The sequence below is a fragment of the Coregonus clupeaformis genome, chromosome 13 (assembly GCF_020615455.1).
Source record: "Coregonus clupeaformis isolate EN_2021a chromosome 13, ASM2061545v1, whole genome shotgun sequence".
Classification (NCBI taxonomy): Eukaryota; Metazoa; Chordata; class Actinopteri; order Salmoniformes; family Salmonidae; genus Coregonus; species Coregonus clupeaformis.
Window position 1 is genome coordinate 5,274,625 of NC_059204.1, and position 25,839 is coordinate 5,300,463.

The following is a 25,839-nucleotide window of genomic DNA, read 5'->3' on the forward strand; positions in this document are numbered from 1 at the left end:
AAGCAGTATCATTTGGCTGATATTTGCATTTTGTTTGAATGTGCAAATTTTGCAAGCTACTTTACATTTTGGACCAGAAAGGCCAAAGGAGTAAAAAAGTGGATTCTGATCTACGTGACTTAAGCTTGTGCTCTTCTGACAGGCTTTCGGCCGAAGAAGATGCCCTGGTCAGCGGCAGTGTGGTCTACTTCAGAGCTTTGAAATAATATTTCCCTCTTGTACTTCAAAGACAATAACAACAGCTACACTTGTACTGCAGCCGAACTGCCGTGGACTTACTGTACATGTTTATCCCAGAAGATGGCGTGAAGATGACATATATATATATATTTTCCCGGGCAATTCTTCGCAAATCTTTAAAATGTTTACCTTTTTGATAGGCTAGTTCATCAGTCTCTACTGAGTTACGGTATTATTTTAAGGCACCTTGATGGACTATTGCGTATGAATCACGGGCAAGAGGACACCACTACTGAACACAAAGCTAATGAAGTGACAGGCTAATGAATGCATTTCCCTCAATGGATTTTTATATTTAGCTTTCTGTGACGCTCTATCATTCAACTGCAAGCAGAGTCAAGAAGAACAAGCAGGACCGAATGCGCTGTGTTGCCTGTCATTTTGGTGTTCTCAAAGAGGAAATCGGAGACATTTTAAGTCAAGAAGGAAAAACTTGGATCATTTTGTGAGAACTCGCATACATGTAATGTGGTGAGGGCGTTGTGGAATACCGCAAATAGGCCTATACAAACTGGTCGGAAAATGATGGCCGGTGGAGCGGTTGAACAAAACGGGATATTCTTGAATCCTCTTCATCACAATCAACAGCCCCACATGGAGTCAGATCCCCCCGACACTCGTAAACGACCTCTAACTCCGACCGAGGAGGACTGTTGTACCAAGCGCACAAACACGGGAGGTAAGACATTGCACTAGCCCTGCACACCCACCGTAGGCTACATTGTCTTCAGCGTGATCAAGCAGTAACTCATGTTACATTTCAGCAGACGCTCTTATCCAGAGCAACATACAGGATCAATAAGGGTTAAGTGCCTTGCTCAAGGGCACATCGACAGATGTTTCACCTAGTTGGCTCGGGGATTCGAACCAGCAACATTTCGGTTATTGGCCCAACGCTCTTAACTGCTAGGCTACCAGTCGCAAACATTGGGATCCTATAAATACATGGTATGACATCTGATTGACATAGTAGAAAATAGTTGCCATATATCAGCAGTTTCTAAGGCCCTCAGTGAATTTAACATGTCATCAGCCCATTACATTTGACAGAGAACTTAGAAACTGCTTATCTATGGCAACTATTTTCTAGTATGTCAATCAGATGTCATACCATGTATTTATAGGATCCCAGTGTTTGAATGCATAAGATTATACAACTTTTGTAGCCTTTGTTTCACAAGCATGCTCTGACTTAAGTTTCAAAGCACATTGCATCAATGTATCTAAATAGCTATTGTAGCCTCACTATCAGTCTCGGTACTTACATCATCACATAAAATACAAACCAGCCTTTGTATGATGAGTGACAATGCCCCATTTGGCATCTGTCAGGTTTGAACCAAGTCACCCCTTCATGATGCACATCTGGAGATACACAATGACATTTTCCATTGAGTGGAACATTTATGCGGTAGAGGTTCAGACTCATGGGACCTCAGAAACATAGTAAATGAGATGGACGCTGATAGTTCACTTCAGAAAAATACCACTAAGGAAAATATTTGAAATGTTTTCCTTTAGAAATGTCATCTGTGAATGTCAATAACTTGAAACGATCACAATTTACTATCAGGGAACAGCAACTTCTAATACATTGCGTAGCCATTTTCTTAGAAAGCCACGATTTGTTTCTGCAGAAATACTCTCCATAAAACTAACATGATTTACTAACCATTACATAGTACCCGATGAAATCTTTACACCCCAGAGCACCCAATGTAATTCACTTATCGGCTACAGGCTAAAATAGGCTACCTACGTAGTAGTAAACTGGTAGACTACCACATAGAGGATGGAAGTACAAACAGAAATGATAGAAAAATATTTAAACACACTTTTGGGTTTTCTTATGAAAACAAAATTACGTGATTGCAGCATGGTGATAAAGCATTTAAAGCATTCATTTGAATCTTTGTTCAGGGGTTAAACAAATAGCAAACCAAAATAGATAGCCTGCAATGTGTTGCTCACAAGTTTGCAATATGACTCATCTAATGCGCTAGTGACATTTCAGTAATATTGAGGATAGTGCTGTTGGTGACAGCAGAAACATTTCTCCTTGTTTAGGCAAGTTTTTCCGCCCCAGTTTTTGATAATAAAGGTATGAGGTAGCCTAGAGAAAGGGTTATTCTAGACCAGCACACAGGAACCAGTTATTCCATTAGTTACTATGGTAATAGTACAGTATGTCTGCAGAGAATAGTCTGTTTTCTTTTCACCAGCTGGTGTAGCCTACCAATTGGCTTTGTCCATCTTTGGATGTTACTCGCCTGTGTAAGCCACCAATAATGTAATATCTAACAACAAATAATGTCATAATCTGTAATAAATGTTTAATCACAGGGTTTACATTGAATGAAATTGATAAGTTATATCTTCCTCTATGAGATAATTAGAATATCTGTGATTTTCCTCACTGCAATAATTTCAAACACATAATGCTGAGTCCACATTACATTTACATAAGTATTCAGACCCTTTACTCAGTACATTGTTGAAGCACCTTTGGCAGCGATTACAGCCTTGAGTCTTCTTGGGTATGACGCTACAAGCTTGGCACACCTGTATTTGTGGAGTTTCTCCCATTCTCTGCAAATCCTCTCAAGCTCTGTCAGGTTGGATGGGGAGCGTTGCTGCACAGCTATTTTCAGGTCTCTCCAGAGATGTTCGATCGGGTTCAAGTCCGGGCTCTGGCTGGGCCACTCAAGGACATTCAGAGACTTGTCCCGAAGCCACTCCTGCGTTGTCTTGGCTGTGTGCTTAGGGTCGTTGTCCTGTAGGAAGGTGAAACTTTGCCCCAGTCTGAGGTCCTGAGCGCTCTGGAGCAGGTTTTCATTAAGGATCTCTCTGTACTTTGCTCAGTTAATCTTTGCCTCGATCCTGACAAGTCTCCCAGTCCCTGCCGCTGAAAAACATCCCCATAGCATGATGCTGCCACCACCATGCTTCACTGTAGGGATGGTGCCAGGTTTCCTCCAGACGTGACGCTTGGCATTCAGGCCAAAGAGTTCAATTATGGTTTCATCAGACCAGAGAATCATGTTTATCATGGTCTGAGAGTCTTTAGGTGCCTTTTGGCAAACTCCAAGCGGGCTATCATGTGCTTTTTACTGAGGAGTGGCTTCCATCTGGCCACTATCATAAAGGCCTGATTGGTGGAGTGCTGCAGAGATGGTTGTTCTTCTGGAAGGTTCTCCTATCTCCACAGAGGAACTCTAGAGCTCTGTCAGAGTGACCATCGGGTTCTTGGTCACCTCCCTGACCAAGGCCCTTCTCACCCGATTGCTCAGTTTGGCCGGGCGGCCAGGTCTAGGAAGAGTCTTGGTGGTTCCAAACTTCTTCCATTTAAGAATAATGGAGGCACTGTGTTCTTGGGGAACTTCAATGCTGCAGAAATGTTTTGGTACCCTTCCCCAGATCTGTGCCTCGACACAATCCTGTTTCGGAGCGCTATGGACAATTCCTTCGACCTCATGGCTTGGTTTCTGTTCTGACATGCACTGTCAACTGTGGGACCTTATATAGACAGGTGTGTGCCTTTCCAAATCATGTCCAATCAATTGAATTTACCACAGGTGGACTCCAATCAAGTTGTAGAAACATCTCAAGGATGATCAATGGAAACAGGATGCACCTGAGCTCAATTTCGAGTCTCATAGCAAATGATCTGAATACTTATGTAAACAAGGTGCTTCTAAAAACCTGTTTTTGCTTTGTCATTATGGGGTATTGTGTGTAGATTGCTGAGGATTTGTTTTTATTTAATCCATTTTAGAATAAGGCTGTAACGTAAGAACATTTTGAAAAAGTCAAGGCACTTTAGGCTATTTAATAGATATATATAGCCAGTCAAAAGTTTGGACACACCTACACATTCAAGGGTTTTTCTTTATTTTTACTATTTTCTACATTGTAGAATAATAGTGAAGACATCAAAACTATGAAATACATGGGATCATGTAGTAACCAAAAAAGTTTTAAACAAATCAAAATATATTTTAGATTCTTCAAAGTAGCCACCCTTTGCCTTCATGACAGCTTTGCACACTCTTGGCATTCTCTCAACGAGCTTCACCTGGAATGCTTTTCCAACAGTCTTGAAGGAGTTCCCACATATGCTGAGCACTTGTTGGCTGCTTTTCCTTCACTCTGCGGTCCAACTCATCCCAAACCATCTCAATTGGGTTAAGGTTGGGTGATTGTGGAGGCCAGGTCATCTGATGCAGCACTCCATCACGCTCCTTCTTGGTCAAATAGCCATTATACAGCCTGGAGGTGTGTTGGGTCATCGTCCTGTTGAAAAACAAATGATAGTCCCACTAAGCGCAAACCAGATGGGATGGCGTATCGCTGCAGAATGTTGTGGTAGCCATGCTGGTTAAGTGTGCCTTGAATTCTAAATAAATCACTGACAGCAAAGCACCATCACACCTCCTCCTCCATGCTTCACGGTGGGAACTACACATGCGGATATCATCTGTTCACGTACTCTGCGTCTCACAAAGACACAGCGGTTGGAACCAAAAATCTCAAATTTGGACTCATCAGACCAAAAGACAGATTTCCACCGGTCTAGTGTCCATTGCTCGTGTTTCTTGGCCCAAGCAAGTCTCTTCTTTTTATTGGTGTCCTTTAGTAGTGGTTTCTTTGCAGCAATTCGACCATGAAGGCCTGATTCACGCAGTCTCCTCTGAACAGTTGTTACTTGATCTCTGTGAAGCATTTATTTGGACTGCAATTTCTGAGGCTGGTAACTCTAATGAACTTATCCTCTGCAGCAGAGGTAACTCTGGGTCTTCCTTTCCTGTAGAGGTCCTCATGAGAGCCAGTTTCATCATAGCGCTTGATAGTTTTTGCGACTGCACTTGAAGAAACATTCAAAGTTCTTGACATTTTCCAGATTGACTGACCTTCATGTCTTAAAGTAATGATGGACAGTCGTTTCTCATTGCTTAATTGAGCTGTTCTACCTTGTCACAACACAACTGATTGGCTCAAACGCATTAAGGAAATCATTACGGTATTTTTTATTGGTAAATTTACAAACACATATAATGATAAATAGACTTGAAACTTGTTTCTCATTATGGTGTATGGTGAAATAAGTATAGCCAGTTATAATTGTAATGGCTTAGCAGATAATAACAAAAGAAGAACAATATTTACAGTGGGGAGAACAAGTATTTGATACACTGCCGATTTTGCAGGTTTTCCTACTTACAAAGCATGTAGAGGTCTGTCATTTTTATCATAGGTACACTTCAACTGTGAGAGACGGAATCTAAAACAAAAATCCAGAAAATCACATTGTATGATTTTTAAGTAATTAATTTGCATTTTATTGCATGACATAAGTATTTGATACATCAGAAAAGCAGAACTTAATATTTGGTACAGAAACCTTTGTTTGCAATTACAGAGATCATACGTTTCCTGTAGGTCTTGACCATGTCCAATGTCTTTGCATTTTATTGCATGACATAAGTATTTGATCACCTACCAACCAGTAAGAATTCCTGCTCTCACAGACCTGTTAGTTTTTCTTTAAGAAGCCTTCCTGTTCTCCACTCATTACCTGTATTAACTGCACCTGTTTGAACTCGTTACCTGTATAAAAGACACCTGTCCACACACTCAATCAAACAGACTCCAACCTTTCCACAATGGCCAAGAACAGAGAGCTGTGTAAGGACATCAGGGATAAAATTGTAGACCTGCACAAGGCTGGGATGGGCTACAGGACAATAGGCAAGCAGCTTGGTGAGAAGGCAACAACTGTTGGCGCAATTATTAGAAAATGGAAGAAGTTCAAGATGACGGTCAATCACCCTCGGTCTGGGGCTCCATGCAAGATCTCACCTCGTGGGCATCAATGATCATGAGGAAGGTGAGGGATCAGCCCAGAACTACACGGCAGGACCTGGTCAATGACCTGAAGAGAGCTGGGACCACAGTCTCAACGAAAACCATTAGTAACACACTACGCCGTCATGGATTAAAATCCTGCAGCGCACGCAAGGTCCCCCTGCTCAAGCCAGCGCATGTCCAGGCCTGTCTGAAGTTTGCCAATGACCATCTGGATGATCCAGAGGAGGAATGGGAGAAGGTCATGTGGTCTGATGAGACAAAAATAGAGCTTTTTGGTCTAAACTCCACTCGCCGTGTTTGGAGGAAGAAGAAGGATGAGTACAACCCCAAGAACACCATCCTAACCGTGAAGCATGGAGGTGGAAACATCATTCTTTGGGGATGCTTTTCTGCAAAGGGGACAGGACGACTGCACCGTATTGAGGGGAGGATGGATGGGGCCATGTATCGCGAGATCTTGGCCAACAACCTCCTTCCCTCAGTAAGAGCATTGAAGATGGGTCGTGGCTGGGTCTTCCAGCATGACAACGACCCGAAACACACAGCCAGGGCAACTAAGGAGTGGCTCCGTAAGAAGCATCTTAAGGTCCTGGAGTGGCCTAGCCAGTCTCCAGACCTGAACCCAATAGAAAATCTTTGGAGGGAGCTGAAAGTCCGTATTGCCCAGCGACAGCCCAGAAACCTGAAGAATCTGGAGAAGGTCTGTATGGAGGAGTGGGCCAAAATCCCTGTTGCAGTGTGTGCAAACCTGGTCAAGACTTACAGGAAACGTATGATCTCTGTAATTGCAAACAAAGGTTTCTGTACCAAATATTAAGTTCTGCTTTTCTGATGTATCAAATACTTATGTCATGCAATAAAATGCAAATTAATTACTTAAAAATCATACAATGTGATTTTCTGGATTTTTGTTTTAGATTCCGTCTCTCACAGTTGAAGTGTACCTATGATAAAAATGACAGACCTCTACATGCTTTGTAAGTAGGAAAACCTGCAAAATCGGCAGTGTATCAAATACTTGTTCTCCCCACTGTGTGTATGTGTGTATATATATATATATATATATATATATATATAAACATGGGGGATTGGAAGTGATGCAGACAATTACATTGATGGAAGTTACAATCTATCTGCAATATTAAGCTGATCTACCCCCTAAAAAAAAAAAGATGCAAAATAAAAGAAAAAAAAGGAAAGAAATTCCTTTTAAGAAGGCACACCTGTTAATGAAATGTATTCCAGGTGACTACCCCATGAAGCTGGTTGAGAGAATGCCAAGAGTGTGCAAAGCTGTCATCAAGGCAAAGGGTGGCTACTTTGAAGAATCTCAAATATATAAAATATATTTTGATTTGTGTAACACTTTTTTGGTTACTACATGATTCCATATGTGTTATTTCATAGTTTTGATGTATTCACTATTATTCTACAATGTAGAAAATAGTAAAAATAAAGAAAAACCCTGCAATGAATAGGTGTGTCCAAACTTTTGACGTAATACGTTTTTTCTGGTGTCACGGCTTGATGATTCTCAGCCATCTTGGTCATTACATTACACATTGTGTCTGATATTTATCACATCATCATTCCTGTTGGTCATTAACATGACTGGCAATGACCATAAAAAAGGAGTAAGATGGTGGTGGTTTTTACTGCTGTGTGCCTACTGTGCATTTAGGATTGCTGGAGAATTCCTGCCCAACTCGAGGACGAGGTAGCCTATTTCTTCTCCTTTTTTTAAATAAGCAACACCCCTCTCCTCAAAACGAACATATTTTTCATTCATCGCTCATGCTAATTTAGCCTGTAATTACCCATGTCCTGGATTAGGTATGATATGGTAATGTTGCTAATGGAAAGGTTGGCAGAGGAATGTGGTGGTTTTTTTGTGTGAGAAGGACACAGGTGCCCTTGCAGAGTGATGTGACGTGAGCGGACTATGAATTTGCCAGGTGGCAGAGGGAGAGAGGGGGGAGCCTATAGAGAGACAATGCTCATGTAGCCACACCAGTGAGTCCTGGCGACACAATGAATGGTTTATTGGTATAATGTACTGGAAGACAGTCACAAAGATGTTTATGTGCCTCAGTTGTTACCCCAGTTTGCTCTATGATTTAAAGACATTGGAAATGTATCTAGAAAATACCTGGAAATTACTATTGAGCGGATCCAAACCAACCCCCCCCCCCTCCCCACACACACACACATAGGATACTGCTCTCTATAGTCTATACGATTTATAGACATAGTGATTGGCTTCGTTGCCCTCCTCCCCCCACCTACACCATTCTGCGGCACTGCCATTTGCAGTGGTTGATGAGCCCCCCCCCCGCTCAAACATGGCCGTCTGAGGGAAGAGGGGTGGGAGATCTCCTCCACTCCTCCTCCACCTCCTTCATCATCCACTCACTACATCCACACACCTTTTCAATCATAGGTCAAGGTAACCCCACGCTCTCTCCCATGAAACGCACAAACCAACCCCACTGCCTGTTTCACTTTTGTCATTTTCCACGGAAAAATAAAGTGAATGGGCCGCTACGCTTTATAGTGCTGCGTCAAAAGAGGCGGACTGGGGAAGAATATCTATTTTTTGGGGGATAGGCATTGGGGGGGTGGGGGCATGACGTGCTGGGGGAGGAGGCTGCCCATTGGCCAGGCGAGTTGTCAGTTGTCCACGCTGCTGCAGACGGACAGGCCACTCGATGAATATGGATGAGAGCAGTGAAAAGGGTGATGCGGCAGGGAAGACCCCCCCCTTCAAACCGGTGCAGGCTTGAACAATGCGTGGCGTCTTTCACTGAAAACACTGAGAGCCTGCATTAGCATTTTCTCAGACAATCGAGGCTCTGGCCAGCTGCAGGCATGACTTGGATGTTGCGGTGAAATCTTTTTTTTGAACCCACTGATGTATTAGACCTCGGTTAAAAAGGTTGACTGGCCGCATTCCTCAACGCCACCATTTCACCTATGACTAGCCTAACGTTAAGGTACCCTTAAGAGATTGTACCCCGGCATTGATGGCGATCTGACAGAGGATTTTACCAGCAGATCTCAGAATGGGTAAGAGCCAAACTGTTTTTGTCGTGACTTGTTGAATTCATTTATCACACTCAACTATTTTATATTTGACTACCTGAAATCTCATCTGCTCATTATTGCCCGTTTTGTTCCATCGTCCTTGTTGCCTGTCAGCGGCAGGTTGGTCCATTGAAATGCAGAGTGGGTATTTGGAGGGGGGGGTGGGGGCAATAATGTGATTTCACTAAACACGTTTGGCTCGTTGTCTGTGTCTCTCCAAGCCATCCCCCCAGTATTAGATGCATGGGGTTTGAACTCAATACCCTCGACTGGCTTAACGTTAGCTCCCCAACATGCCCCATACTGCTCCCATTCCCCTGGCGGATTGCAGCAACAGATTGCCATGTTTACTCTACCACATGACACCATTGAAACCTGTTACTGTGTTTTTTCAGACTCTAGGACAGAATTAATTATTGACTAATGACAAAACTCTGCTGTGAGGGCAATGGAGGGAAACTCAATGGCATGCTCTCCCATGCTGGGTTCACCCTGGTTTTAAGACACATAGAAACGGGGACTTGTACACCCCTGCCAACACAGGTGTAATAGAGGACATTTCCACTGTTCCATTCCTATTGTTCAGTTTGCCCTGTGTGGAGAGTTGTAGTAACATTTGTCCTCTGACTGACAGTAGAAAGAGCCTGTAGCTCCATGAAGACAATGTCTGAGCAATGGTCTTTACTTTTTCATCAAGGTCATCTATCATCATGTTTCTCTGAAAGGGGAAGATGAGTGGAGTAGAAAGCAGAAATCCAAGCAGAAAAAGGGCCTTGGCTAAAGATATGGTTTGTGTTGAGTGTAATGCCATCATAATGGTTTCTCTCTGATTGATAGAGGAATGATAGATGTTCTCAGAAAGGCTATATCATTCATCAGTATGATTTACAATATAAATGTGTTGACGGACTAAACGTTGAAGGTTGAATGTTCATGTAAATGTTGGTTCTAGTAGTGTAATGTGTGAGCAGCGAGGAAGGTCCTTTAGTCTGAGGTAATGAATCTGATTGACTTTGGATTTGAGAAATCAACATGTCATGACTGTATTGAGAGACCTATGAAAATCCAAATGGAACATGAGGGGCATGTTAAAAGAATCAGTAGAGAGCTGACACGTAGAGGGACTGTGAAATCCCTAGATGTCACAGTGCCACGTTCATTATGATCAGGATCTAATGAGCCCATTTTGGAGGCAAACAGAAGGTCAGTCTTAGAACAGTGACACCGATGTGTGCAGAGCTCTATCCATCCATCTTCCCTGGACAAGCCTGCAGATCCACCCCCCTGCATGAAGCTATACAACGACGACACAGGCAAACACGCATCTTAGCGTTGGCACCCTAAAACTAACAACAATGTTGTGATATCATCATTATATTTTTTGTGCTGGTCTGTATTCAAAACTCGTTTGAATGCATATATGAACAGTTCTTTGAACGTGCCTTCTTGACAGAGTGACGTCACACTTGCTGCTGGTAGAGGCATTGAAGAGGTCCCAAAGTGACGTCATTCATTGAAAAATGTATGTTAAAGATAATAGATTATATCTGAAAAAACATACTAGATCATTTTTGGGTCATACCAGCATAGATATTTGAAGAATGATGTAGGCTACAATTATCTAATTGATTTCTTGGGTGATATTGGGTACTTATTGTTCCCACAGGTTCATACATAGATTGCATGTCTGTCTCCCCTGTTGATTACTTATGTCTGGAATAGCACAACCAGGTGTTGGTTGGTACAGAGACGGAAGAGGAAGTGAGACATCCCAGTTGCTCATTTATTCTGGTTAATATAGGCCTACAGTCAATTAACTAAACAGACCAGACCCAGCTGCTATCGCATTGGTGTCTATGGGAGAGCTACCCCTTAAGTCAGGGCTCTCCAACTCTGTTCCTGGAGAGCCACCTTCCTGTAGGTTTTTTCGCTCCAACCCCAGTTGTAACTAACCTGATTCACCTATCAACCAGCTAATTATTAGAATTAGGTGCGCTAGATCAGGGTTGGAACAACACTCTCCAGGAACAGGGTTGGGGAGCCCTGCCTTAAGCAGACTGATACTGTGACCATTTTTTTCAATGGTAAATGGCCTGAGTGGGACATCTTCATTTATCCACCATCTTTGGGTTGGTATTCACAGTAATTGGCACTGTGTCCAATCCCAACATTGGGTTGATTGCTCTTGTCTAAATTTAGCCTACCCAATCTGGATTTGTTTGGATTGACACACACTACTAGTGCTCACCTGGGTGATGGTTACAGTAAGTATTTTTGATTAGCCATTACGTGTATGGAGGGGAACATTCTCAATTAAAAGGTTGAAGAACAGAAGATTTGGTCGGTCAATTCTTTGAGCGGACACGACATCAATCACTGACTGATACAAGACAGTGTAGTAAGCCACTGAACCCCCTTTTAAATGGGAGGACATTGAGTCTGTCTTTTTGACAGTATCCAGTTTGATCAAATCTGAGGGATTTCAGTCCCTTATGTTCTCATCCCTAACAGTCATTACTCAGGATCACACTCGGTTGGATTTCATGCACTGCAAGCATAAGATTGATATGTTTTGACATAGTCCTGTGTGAGTAAAATTCAGAGTAATGTTATTATATCCTATAATTTTCACATTATTCTGATGTTGTTTATGCTCCCCTTTGTCTCTTGGATTGCAACATGATTGATAACATTATGTAGGAGTTGGCTTGAATTGGACCGTCAATTAGATATTTTGTCCCGAAGATTCTGATAAAGGATACTAAAACTCCTTGAAAACAGTTAAAATTAGACCTCTGCAAACTGGAAAGGAGGTCAGCATTTACTCAACAGGAAATCTGGGACAGAACACAGAACTCTGATGAAATGTGGGACTAGAGGCTGCAAAAGAATCACACTCCGAAATGAAAAACCCGTCTCTAGATACCTACCTACCAAAGCCAGTCTGACAAGAAGATATGTGGCTAGCTACCTATTCATGTGTATGCATCTGACACGTACATGTTCCTATTGTGAATGATTGAATGGACCCAGAAGGGATACATTGTGAATGTGAATTGTAGTCTACTCCGTGCTGCAGGCGTGAATCGGCTGAGGTGACTGGGTTACTTTCAGTATGGTGTATATAATGTGCGTAGACGAGCTTCTTTACTAGCTCTGACCTCCTGTCTATTTGTCTCTCTCTCTGTCCCTACAGAGGAGGGTGAGTACTTCCTGAAGGTGCTGATCCCCAGCTATGCGGCCGGCTCTATAATTGGCAAGGGCGGCCAGACCATCGTACAGCTGCAGAAAGAGACGGGCGCCACCATCAAGCTGTCCAAATCCAAAGACTTCTACCCAGGTAAGTGGACCTCACTTTGTCCATGATCACATTGTCCAAATGTAAAGGCTTTAGGGCTGACCCCATTTAGTTGACTGGTGGATTGTTTGGTCGATAGGCTGTTGGTCGACCGAGCTTTCTTTAGTCCAGCAGTCAGTCGCAAATGTTGTAGTTTTTTTCATGGTGCACAAGACACCTGTCTGAGTCGCGCATGTCTCAGTGGACTAATCCATTGCGGAGGCAGTGGAGATGGCACAGTCCATCACTTTAAGACATGTGCTACTGAAATTGTATATGGTTATATTATGTAAGAACAATGGTGCAACACTAAGAAAAATAATATCCCACATTGGATAGAAGTTGCTGTCTGCGGTTCTTTTCCTAGACCATGTTGCTATTTGCATAATAGCAAAGTTATCCAGCATATTGGTGTTGAGAACAATGCGGCGGAGGCACCAGTGGAGTCAGGAGACGAGGAAACAGCCCTTGCCTTAATTGTCTAAGAAAAGTAACCTAACTGTTAAATGTGCCTGTTTTTATAAATCATCCATATATATCTACAGAAATAAAACCGATCCTGCTTCTGTTGCCTATTTGAGTGCTTGTTTAATAGCCTACTGATTCTGTGAGCTCCAAGCCTCACGCAACCACAACATGTCGGATAAAGCCATTTCACAGATTGGGCTGTGTTTAATCTTTGCTATGCTGTCATAAAGGCTTTACACTTTTTTTTGTTAGAACAGCCTCTCTCGCTCCTATACCCTCCTTTTTCTTGATCTCCTTCTTATTGTTGTTATTATTGCAATTTTTATGGTCATTATAATAATTAGTAATGTCATTATCATTAGTAGGCTTAGTATATCAGCCTTGTATAACCACCAGCTGTAGGCCCAAGAGCGCATCCTGTTTACATTTACATTTTAGTCATTTAGCAGACGCTCTTATCTGTCTTAATACCGTAACTTATTTAGGCCTATATGTCAATATATAGGCTACTGTATCAATCAATCATTCATTCATTCATGTCATCACACAGCATACGAGTCATTCATGATTTGAAATAAAAACTAAAATGCTTGATTGTAAATGAAATAACAAAGGGAGCATTGAATAATTAGCCAAAAAAATAAATAAACCGTTCTATGTTGGCAATTGCATTCACGAATGCATGGGACTGTTTTTAGGCTTGCCTGTAATAAAGGCTTTACAAAAAAGGTACGCTTATAATGTATTTAGTGTTGTGTACACTGTTCCAAATGGTCAGAAAAAATGTATATTGCACCTGTTTGGCACACATAATACTCACGCAGCACTTACTCCTTACCTTCCTTATTTTTCTTGATCTCCAGTAGTTTCCACAACTAAGTCAAATTTCTTTCACACAACTGACTTATCCTTTAATTCCTGAGCAACCAGTAAAACATTCCCCCGTTTCGAGTTTCTTTCTGACGTCCACCGCATCCATTTTGCTGTCATGTGTTAGTTACGGTGTTCGCAGTTTATAACAAATGTATTGATGTGATTATGATAGGCTATAGGTCAGGCCCTATTGGTCACGTGCATGTGATGCTTACGCATTTCATGTAAAGAGAGCAAGGGTTGAGAGAATAAATTAAAAAATCCTAAACAAAGTAAAGATTATGGTAACAGAACTTTTCAGTCAGAAATGGCTGTAATTATGTTGCAGCTTCAACAACAGGGACAGTGCGATAAACACTGTTGGTGTTCTGTGGTGGTCGCTGCAGCAGGGAGGAGAGAGACAACAGGTGATAGTCACACAGGCACTCACTGTCATTTTCTTTTAACAAAGCGCAGCAAGTCTGAGCCCGGCCCAGCACAATCAAATAAATTGCGGTCAGATCCCTCTAGCGTCATTTGTTTGTCTAAATTATTTCATCAAACAGTGAGCTTAAAGCATCAGACAAGCTCAGTGCATATAGTTGATTTTATTAAAACACATAGGGTGTGTCTTTATATGGAAAAATACAATATATTTTTTTGTCGGGGACAGCCCTAAAAGGCTTACACACAAGTAAGAGCCCCCAAAACCATGGCACTCTCTGAATCCAAGTCCAGTAGAAGACTGTTATTCGTTGGTTACGCTGCAGTTTGAATTCCAGCTGGGGAACCCAACCAGTTTGATCCAGCCTTCCAAATGCACAGTATTTTTACCCAGACAAAAGACCCATGCAGATAGCTGCTATTGACGCAGGAGTATCATTTAAAGATGCAAGCAATTTCTCTTTCAATTTGTCTGTGCACTTAGCAGGGCGCTTATCCTATTTCATTGTAAAGTCTGTATTCCCCAGAAGTACTATCATTCTTCATTCTGCTACAATGCAAAGACCGCATTTAATCAATTTCCCCCTTAGCTGCCTGGCTGACATTTTACTCCAAGATGGAGAGAGCACATTCTCCAATGTCGAGGACATGTAAGGTACACTGAAAGCACTAGTCTCCCAATAGGGCCTTGTTAAAAAAAAACATGTCAACATGGAAAAAGATGCTCATGTTTTCCCCAATGACCCCACACTGATGGAGGTCACTGCACACTCTGGTTGGTGCTGAAGCATTTTGTCCTCGGAAGAGAAATGCCTGAGCCGCAGAAAAGTATCTGCGTTTGTCCTTCATGGCTAAGGAAGCTTCAACCTGCTGAAAAATAACAGGTGTTCAGCGGCTCACTTTTGATCAAGTCCAGATCTCTTTTGTAATAACTAATTGAACTAAATGATCTTATTTATTTTGTACTGATCGCCTGTTTTCAACACATAGGCAATGGACTGTGGTACTGTCAAACTGAACACATTTCTGTACCACACAGATACATAAATGGAAAGAATTAATGTACTGGCTTTTGTTCCTTTTTACAATATATGGCTTATAGTAAATTCTGTGATTGCCTCAAGCAACCAATTATAGATTAGCTACATGTAGAACATAAGGATTAAACTGCCTGCAGAAAACAAAATGGCAATATGGCTCAAATATGGCCTATTTTCTGATAGGTGTGATATACTGCGCTTTGACTAAACCTTGTAAAAGAATAGAAGTACCATCAAATGTAATTTTTAGGGTATCCATTTCTTAGACAATCTCCTGTCTCTTCCCCTCCCCCACTACTGCAATATCTGAAAAACTGGATTCATCAATGGTAACCATGACACGCTGAAAATGAACTCTAGTAAATGGCTTACTGTTGCATAGAATGTATCAGCACTACTTTCTTTGTCTACCTAGAAAACACACATTGAAGCAGTTGTGCTTTTGTATCCTCCTCCTCTCTCTGGATGGTGGATGTGTTGATAGGAGACCACCTGCTCTGCCCCTCCCCCTCCTCATTATTGCGATGAGTGAGGAGTTCAGGGAGATGGTACTGGCAGCGATTTGATTGGGTGCTGCTAGGGCCCCCCAAAGTAAAATTACACTACTACACCATCTCACACAATGGGCCAGAACTTCTCTTTCAGAAAGTCTGTATGTATGCTACTTCAATATACACTTAGGACCAAATATACGATGCATCTGCACCTGTGCAAAGTTTGCACACGTTATTTTCCTAAGGAATTAAGACAACAAACAAGGCTAATCAATTGAACGTTATTTTTACTTCCTTTTTCCTTATCGCAAGTCTGTAACCTTCATTTTTGTTCTACCTTTCGTGATCTATTCCCTTCTGAACTAAGTGCAAACACATCGTAAATTAGGCCACAATACTTTATCTAACATATGTTTTTAATGAAAAGGGTGATTTGTGTTCAGCTATGAGAGGCCTGTGCTGACTTGTCATGTTAATACCAGTACGCACAGATCACCTCTTAACCTGTAACACTGCAGCTGCCTTGGCTTACCCTACCTACAGCACAACGAGGAGACAGACAGAGCTATTTCCCCTAGCAATCCGCTCAATAGTGAAAGTCGCAGTTAGAACAATCCCACCCACCTCCCGTCTCCCATCCGCCAGACATGAAACCATGAATGGGGGAAGGCCTCGATGGGAATGGGAACTGTATGACTAGGTCCTGCTGTGGCGGCCTGAGATAGATGACTGGAGATAGTGAAGGGTGTGGATGATGCATGATTGTGTGTGAGGGGAAGGGACGGGGTGCAGGCCCAGAAATATCCTTTTTCAATCTTTCTCTCTCTGGAAGTGACCCTGCCCCCACTGGACTCAAGATGCCCTCTCACTACGCCAAGTTTCCTCCTCCCCTCTCTCTCTCCTGAGTCGGTTTTTCTCATAGCATTTGTTCTTAAAAGTTTGATCCAGATTAGATGGCATTGTGCTGTCTCTACAGAGTTTTGTTTGTGTAGTAAAGAACAGCCCCAGCCCCCTTTTTGTCATACGATCGCATCCTTACTGATACCTTACATGACAAAATGACCCCTACCCCAGTATGTGAACAACATACTGTTCAGTCATACTGTACACACGCGTGTGTACGCAGTCACATACACACACTGTTCACAGCAGCTGCAAATGAAGCTGAGAGTCCCTGGTAAGGGCGCAAAGATCTTAGAACCAAAAATCCAGACTCCCTGCTTTGTGCAGCTGGCCGTCAGCCCAGCTAGTATATACAGTTACACACCGTGCTGCATGAACAGATCAAATAGTTATGATGTCATACGAATATGGTGCTGATGTTTTCGATTAGCTGAAAAACTGAAAGACCTCACCCTGAAATACTACACCAAGTCAGTCCTCTTTGGGTGAGGTAGTTCCATCAAAAAGTAGGTTAAAGTTAAGTAACCTCATTGAAATGCTTTGAAGACAGCCTTTTAGTATTCAGAGTGAAACGAAGCTGGTTGTTACCACTTTATGGCCCTCTGCAGTTAAAGAACTGCAGGGTAAGGCTTTGGACTGAAGCAACTGGACTCCAGAATCAAGGTCCTTCTTCATTCTGAAAGATAAACAGTCAAAGGAAGAGAAGATGCAGGCTATAGAAAGGACACGCCATTGCATCACCTGTTCCTACGGCGCAGCTCCTTAACCATGGCAACGGAATTCCGGTAGGGCCGACAAAGGGGGTGTAGAAAGAAGCCTCGGTGAGGGAAGGATGTGTGGAGTCTATGGAGGAGGTAGGGGGGCGAGGACAGGCCAGAATTCCAGGGCTCTGGAAGAGTTACATCATTTAGGAGGAATCCTTTGTCCCCATAGTGGTTTGTTACCCGAGCTTGTCTTTTCTTCTCTTTCAGCTGCTCTATTTTTGAGCACCTATATGGAGTATTATTGGATAGGTTGGCAATTAGCACCACTGTATAAAGAAACTGTTATCAAACCTCAAGCATTATTTTATTTTCTGCAAATAGTCACTGCATAAGTAACTATTCAGTTATAAATGGGGTTGCTTTGCAACACTAGGTACTACTTTTTGTAAAATAGGTCCTTGGCAAAAACATGTTTCATCCAAGAAATCCTGTTCCTTAAATTGAACAAGGAAGCCTCTTGTAAGTGATATACTACAGCCACATCAGACGCTGACCCCAAGGCACAAGAATCTACGCTCTCACAAGACTGTGATGCCGAAGAAAGGGAAAACTTACTCAGTTGCACAGCTGAATGCATTCAACCGAAATGTGTCTTCCGCATTTAACCCAACCCCTCTGAATCAGAGAGGTGCGGGGGCTGCCTTAATCAACGTCCACAGCGCCTGGGGAGCAGTTGTTGTTGGGGGTTATCTGCCTTGCTCAAGGGCAGAACGGCAGATTTTTCCACCTTGCCGGGTCAGGGATTCGAACCAACGACCTTTCGGTTACTGGCCCAACGCTCTTAACCGCTAGGCTAGAAAGTACCCACCCTAACAAAAGACTATCGTATACTATGGTTAAATACTATAGTATTCAATTAAGTGTTTTTTTGCAGACTTTACTGTATTTACTGTAGATTTGCGGACATGAATGTAGTATACTGTAGTATTTACAGCTTACTGTAGTATAAATACTGTTGTAAGAAAAAATTTTTAGTATATACTAGTAATTACTGTAGTGTTTTTGCGGACTGTAATATACATAAGCAATAAGTCCCGAGGAGGTGTGGTATATGGCCATTATACAATGGCTAAAGGCTGTTCTTATGCATAACGCAACGCGGAGTGCCTGGATACAGACCTTAACCGTGGTATATTGGCCATATACCACAAACCCCTGAGGTGCCTTATTGCTATTATAAACTGGTTACCAACATAATCAGAACAGTAAACAAGTAATTTTGCATCATACCCGTGGTATATTTAAGCAATAAGGCCCGAGGGGGTGTGGTATATGGCCAATATACCATGGCTAAGGGCTGTTCCTAGGCATGACGCAACGCAGCGTAATAATGTAGTATTTATTGTAGTGTTTTTGCAGACTGTAATATACTGTAGTATTAACTGCAGGGTTTTTGCAGACATTACTATAGTGTTTTTTAAATTTATTATCTTTGACATAGCAGTGAGGGCTTTGTCCTTGAGGAAACCTACTGGACAAAATACTCAAAGACCACATTTTCCATAACCTGTAGGTTGGTAAGACTGGAGTCTGAACGGACAGTTTAGCGCTTCTGCTCTTTTCTTTAACTTGTAGGGAACACAATATATGGTCTATACTTGGCATGTCGGTTTATCACTTATGGGTGCCACAAATTGGGATATGGGGGAGGGGAATGGGCAGGGTATATGCAAATTAAGTACTGTAGTAATTCGTATTTACTGTAATGTTTTTGTGGTCTGTTGTATACTGTAGTATTTACTATAGTATTCTACAGTATACTACAACATTCTATAGAAAGTACTAGTAAGCATTTCGTTGGACAATGTATACCATGCGTATCCCGTACGTACGACTAATAAAACTAGGAAAAAAATATCAAAAGAAATAAATACACATTATCATGGTATACTACAGTGTATTGTATTCTACAGTATACCAGAGTTTACTATAGAATGATTTAGTACTGTAGTATTCTATAGTAAACTGTAGTATCTTTTCATGTGGGTATTACTGATACTGTTTATGATTTTTGTTCTATCCCCACAGGAACCACAGAGCGTGTGTGTCTGATACAGGGTACGGTCGAGGCGCTAAATGGCGTCCACAGCTTCATCGCGGAGAAAGTCCGTGAGATGCCTCAGAGCACCCAGAAAACAGAGCCAGTCAGCATACTGCAACCACAGACTACTGTCAACCCCGATCGCGTCAAACAGGTGAGGCACGGTCCCTTACAGTCAGCCAACCCTGACCAACCACCATACTTAACATAGGCCATGGTCCACGCCGTGCTTATCACATATAGAATACGACTGATCTGTCTGATGTCAATAGTGTAGACATGCAGAGTCATAAGGGCACGTGGTCAGTACATGGCAAGAACACAGTCACACTTTGTCTCACAGGGGCATCTGCCCCACAACCCTGGCAGGGTCAGGAAAATGTGAGGGCATGGGGTTATTTTTAACGGCTGCCCGTCCGCTAGGTCCTCCACAGTGCCACAGAGCTGGACAGCAGCTGCAGCCTTAACCCCTGGGATTAACACATCGCTGAGTAAAGCAGAGGGCTGGGATAGTAGAATGACTCAGTGAGAGATATCTTTCTCTCGTTCTCTCTCTCTTTCCTACATTTCAATCTCTCTTTCTGCCTCTCTCCCTTCCTCCCTCCCTCTCTCCGGCTCCCACCATTCCTCTGCAGGCTAAATTAATAGTGCCCAACAGCACGGCTGGGCTGATCATCGGTAAGGGCGGGGCCACGGTCAAGGCGGTGATGGAGCAGTCGGGTGCCTGGGTGCAGCTGTCCCAGAAGCCTGAAGGCATCAACCTGCAGGAGCGCGTGGTCACGATCAGCGGGGAGCCCGAGCAGAACCGCAAAGCCGTGGAGATCATTGTGCAGAAGATCCAGGAGGACCCTCAGAGCAGCAGCTGCCTCAACATCAGCTACTCCAACATTTCGGGCCCCGTGGCCAACTCCAACCCCACCGGTTCCCCCTACGCCAACTCGGCTGAGGTCCTGCCCAACGCCGCTGCAGCTGCTGCCACTGCCTCCAGCCTTCTAGGCCAGGCCGGCCTGGCAGGAATGGGCGGCTTCCCGGGCACCATGTCCAGCTTCTCTGGAAATGACCTGCTGGCCATCACCTCGGCCCTCAACACACTGGCCAGCTATGGCTACAACACCAACACCCTGGGCCTGGGCCTCAACCCCGCCGCTGCCTCTGGGGTCCTGGCCGCCGTGGCAGCTAGTGCTAACCCAGCTGCTGCTGCCGCCGCTAACCTCCTGGCCTCCTATGCCAGCGATGCCTCCGGCGGCTCCGGCCATCCCGCTGTCGGCCTTGGGGGCTTCTCCCTGGGCTCACTGGCCGCCGCCACGGGGGCCTCCAACGGCTACCTGAATGCCTCGTCCCCGCTGATGGCCTCCTCCCTGCTAGCCGCAGAGAAGCTGGGAGACGGGGCCAAGGACGTGGTGGAGATTGCTGTGCCCGAGAATCTGGTGGGTGCCATCCTGGGAAAAGGCGGGAAAACGCTGGTTGAGTACCAGGAGCTGACGGGTGCCCGCATCCAGATCTCCAAAAAGGGAGAGTTCATACCCGGCACACGGAACCGTAAAGTTACCATAACAGGGTCGCCCGCGGCAACGCAAGCCGCCCAGTATCTGATCAGCCAGAGGATCACCTACGAGCAGGGTGTGCGTGCCACCAACCCACAGAAGGTGGGCTAAATGAAAAAATAAAGGATGAAATAAAGGAAGGATGGAGACAGAGAAAAGAAAGGGAATCAAAGGTCACGGAGAGGGGAAAAAACGTCCAAATATCCATTCAATATTTCAGTATCAAAAAGAGAAGGTCACAATGGAGGAGGTGAGGCAGAGAGAAAGCCAGGAGAAGTGTGTGTGATATGTGATTGTGTTTTTAGGACCGAGGTTGTGATGTTTTTTAAAAGTGGTGTTGAGTCCTTTTGATGACTGTGATCAGAGTAAAGCTGAACTGGTCCACTGCCAAGCAGCAGATTCAGGGGTGAGTCCACACGATTTCACCCCCCTTCAAAAACCTCACAGCTGGGTTTGTTTTGGGTTTCTTTCTCTTCCGTTTTTCTTTTCTTTGGCTGTGTTGATTTTTCAGCTTCATTTGTAGACCTCTGCTCCCGGTGAGTTGAGGTTCCAGACATTCTAAAAGAGCAGAGATAGCATTTTGCTCATGCCTTTTTGCATTGATGTTAACCTCGCTCCGTGTGAACAAAGCAAAAAGCCTTATTTACATGGGAGAGGTTAAATGACGAGCACCAGAGGTCATCCAAGACCATTAGGCAGCCATTTTTATCTAAATTCTTAATGGATATCACAATATTAATGACATGCCACTGTATGGTTCATATCAAAATTGAGGTTTTAACAATTCGGTTGTTATTCTTTTTATTTTAATCAATTATTTATTTAAATATGGTCTCATTCAAACATGTAGATTATTTAAACCTGTGAATTCGGGTTGATGTGAATGTAAAGACATTATTATTGTTATTTTGTTATTAACGAGGATCAAATGCTGAGTTGCAATGACAGATATGTATAGTTTTAACCCAGAACTGCACAGTAACTATATATAAGTGTAGATCAGGGGTCAAATGTTCAATGTGAGAGGATAGAGGAGACACGCAGGAATGTACACACACATACACAGGAACAGACACACATTCATACATGTTTACCGCCACCCACATACACACCACTTTTGGTGCTACGAAAACATACAGATAGATAGGCCTATATTACCTGGATCACCTAAATTGAAAATCCCTTTGGAGATTGCTCTCCCTCTCCTTGATTGTAAGATGCCAAGCGTTGTCCACTTATCTGTAGTTTATGGGATCTAGTTCTGCCTTTAGGTAAGCAAAGACTGGATTTCATGCTGTTGAAGGTCAGTCTTAATATTTTACCCCACTAGTTCTCCTTTAGCTGCCATGGCAAAGCCACCGTGGACAGTTTAGATCCAAATAACGTAGTTACTAGTTAAAAATATGTTTTATCCTATTGTCATGAATTGGCCCTGTACTTTGAGTTTGCCTGCCGATATTGCGCCTTGGGACATACTCCTATGTAGAAATGTGATTAAACCCCCATGGGATAGAGCATCAAATCCGAGAGGGAAGACCGCACTATACACAGCTTGAGGTATCTTACATTACCTTTTCAATTGAAGAATCTAACCGGAAGAGTCCCCAAGGGAAAGAAGCACTACAAAGCAGTCTTGTTAAGAAAAGCAGTATTGAACCTTATCTGTGAGCAAGGAGATGATTGCTTTATATCAGGGTGGCTGGTAGTCAAGAAAGACACTAATGAGAAAGAAATGGACTTACCATGAAACACATTTGGACTGAAACACATTTTCTGTGAACCATTTTTCTCAACCAGAGTCAATACAAATATGGAGTCTAACAGTTTATGCAGTTGGTTAGTCCAACCTGTTATCTTGCTTAAAGCAGACATTAACGCTAGCTTACATTGGCAGTAGTGCATAATGCGTTGCCCAAACATTTAGCTGACATTCTGTAAGGATAATTGTTTGTCAAAAACGCAGGGAGGGTAATTGTCTTCTAGAACATTCTCAAACACACAAAGATTACCCTTGCTTGCTTCTGCGCTGCTATCCATTGGTTTTCATCCGAGTACACTGGGTCTCTTATGACTGCACTGTGAGACACAACAAAGACACAACGCAAAGTGTGTCTGTCCCTTCTTGAGCCAAGTGTTTATATTTTCAAGTACATATCCAAGATATAGGCCTACAACTGGCACACTTGCAACGCATGTTCTAGAGCAGGGATGGGCCACTACAGTCCTCGGGGGCCGGAGTGGTGTCACGCTTCTTCCCCATCCCTAGCAAACACAGCTGATTAAACTAATCACATTGTAAACTGAAGATCATGATTAGTTGATTATTGGAGTCAGGTGTGTTAGCTGGGGCTGGAACAAAAGTGTGACACCAATCAGAGTTTCCCAACCCTGTTCTAGAGCAAAAACAGCCGAGCAGCGAGATAAGGAACATCTCCACAAGAACATCCATAATGTGATGTCTTGGAGATGTTTTGGGATACCAATAATATTGCACAGCAGAGAGCTGCTTATGGACGTTTCTTCTACTGATCAGTCAAGAGACATCAGTCAACCATATTGTCTTTTATTAAGTTCCATGCTATCCGGGATCCTTGGGATGTCCCTACCCCATTGAAGTTTAAATGTAAAATGGTTATGGTTATGGTTAGGTAAGGGTTATGGTTAAGGTTAGGGTAAGTGTAGGGGTTAGGATTTAGGGTAGGGACATCCCAAGGATCCCGGATAGCACTGACCCTTTTATTAACCCAAATGACTCCTACGACATTTATTTTCCTGCACAGCAGTCCCTGAATCCTATTCTGACCCACTTTTCCATTTCACACATTTATCCATAGACTTATGTAACCAGAGCTCTGTGATCGGCTTCCAATAATACAGGACCGGAAAGGATAGTGGCAGAGAAAGAAACGGCAACACTCCCTTTTTAGTGAAATGACAAGGCTCCTTCTCCACCATCCTATTCAATAGTTATTCTAAGGAATGTTTGCTCGAGAAAGAATTTACCTTTACCCCACCTTACTAACAGCTCTGTGTTTGAGCGCTCCGCATGGCATGGCACCAGCCACGAGCCCCATTACCTTGACTCACTGAATACACGTTTCCCTTTCATTGTATTTCTGATGGGATGTGCTGTGACTTTTAACAGTACTCAACGGTACACTAGTTACTTGAAATTAAATGGCACTCCAGTTAAAATATCTGTAACTTCTTCCACCTGTGGGGTTAAAAAACCTTCATATTTTAGCCCTAACCTCACAACATTTTAATGCTGATTTAAAATACAAGCACAAATCAAGGTGAATTTAATAATATAAGCAATGCAACTACACTTGGTTTAGAGAGAGACTACTCCAGAGCTGTCTGATCTGTACATTGTACCAACTCCTCTCTCTCTCCGTTCATTACTTTTCATCCTCTTTCTATAGATATTTCCCCCATGCTACACATGCTCTTTTTGGTCTATTTCAGAGTCCTTCTATATACAGATTACCTTTTCTCTCTCCTCCGCACTGCTCCCCCTCTCTCTCCTCCCTCCTGTCGTCTACTCATAGGCGCTGACGTCTGGGGTTGCAGGGAGTGCCGAAGTGATTGATAGGAGTTATGCACTATAGGTCATAAGGGTATGCAAATATTTTCACAGCCCATAGAGTTCACCAGACAAAAATGCACAGATAACACCTGCCTCCAAACTGTGACACCCCACAAGACCAACCAGCAACATTGGTTCAAACTACGGTATCAAATTCCCCACTAAAAGAAGAACAAGTAGGATTTAGACAGGCTTACACCGTGATCTATGACCTTTTAGGGGAAGGAGAGGGCTTATGTGTTTTTTTTCTACTGGAAACAAAATAGGAAGGCGAATCTTGGTTGAATGAGCAAATGTCTGTTGGTTGACCAAACAGAGCTTCTATTTCCGCCTCTTAACAAAAGAAAGCAGGAGTTTCTAAAAAATATAAAAAGTACATGAGAGAGAAAGGTGGGAACTCGTTCGTGACCTCATGCTGAAACAGTGACATCCTTTATGCATATCCTATTATCGGGAAAATGACTAGAAATTCATTTCTGTGGAATATGTCATGTCAACATGATCTATATGTACTTAATTGTAGCTATTCTAGTTTGTAGTCCAAATGCAGTCCAGCGTCGTCGATACAGTGTGAAACTCTATGTTATCTTTGTGTGGATGATGAAGAGTGCCAACTAACCCTGATTAAGATTAGCTTTGCGATTTGTTTGTGCATTACGATGACTCATCATCGACAGGTGGCGTCCATATTTCTGTTATTGATGATTTAGTTTGACCGTAAGAAAAACTTAAAGAATATTGGAAGCAATATAGTAGCATGTTGTCCTGTTTTGTGTTTTTGTTATGTCTATTGTATGAACCTTTGAAATTACTAAGATTTTGAATGAATAGGTTTACATGTACTTTTTGTAAGTTATGAAAATGCTGCTATTTGATAAGTAAAATATAAAAAATATTTTAGTTGAAAATATGTCTGGTCTGTTGTTAAGAAACATGCTCTAAAAGACAGGGGCATAAAACGAGGTGTATAGAATACTATACAGTATTGGTAAGATAGTAACAGTAATAATTGTACCTGTGCCAAACTAGACCTCTGCAGCTTCTGAAATTGTAGATGTGCGATCAAATGTTAGATATCAATAACTTGTTTAGAAGTGCTGATCAAGTGCCAATCAAACAATGTTTTTAAGTTAAGAAAAGAGAATCATATACATTACTTAAGAAAACAATG

The 25,839-nt window shown here is 42.7% G+C and overlaps 1 protein-coding gene across 2 annotated transcripts; it reads left to right on the forward strand.

Moving 5' to 3' along the window:
* The first annotated feature begins 402 nt into the window (after positions 1–402).
* LOC123492156 (RNA-binding protein Nova-1-like) lies at positions 403–23,172 on the forward strand. Of its 2 annotated transcripts, none has more exons than XM_045224178.1 (4): positions 403–919; positions 12,389–12,532; positions 19,523–19,689; positions 20,171–23,172. In XM_045224178.1, the coding sequence occupies exons 1-4, from the start codon at positions 763–765 to the stop codon at positions 21,188–21,190; spliced, it is 1,488 nt and encodes a 495-aa protein (XP_045080113.1). In that variant the 5' UTR covers positions 403–762; the 3' UTR covers positions 21,191–23,172. The 2 variants fall into 2 exon arrangements, with proteins under 2 accessions (XP_045080113.1, XP_045080114.1); XM_045224179.1 differs by lacking the exon at positions 403–919 and adding an exon at positions 8,841–9,174.
* Positions 23,173–25,839: the final 2,667 nt, after the last annotated feature.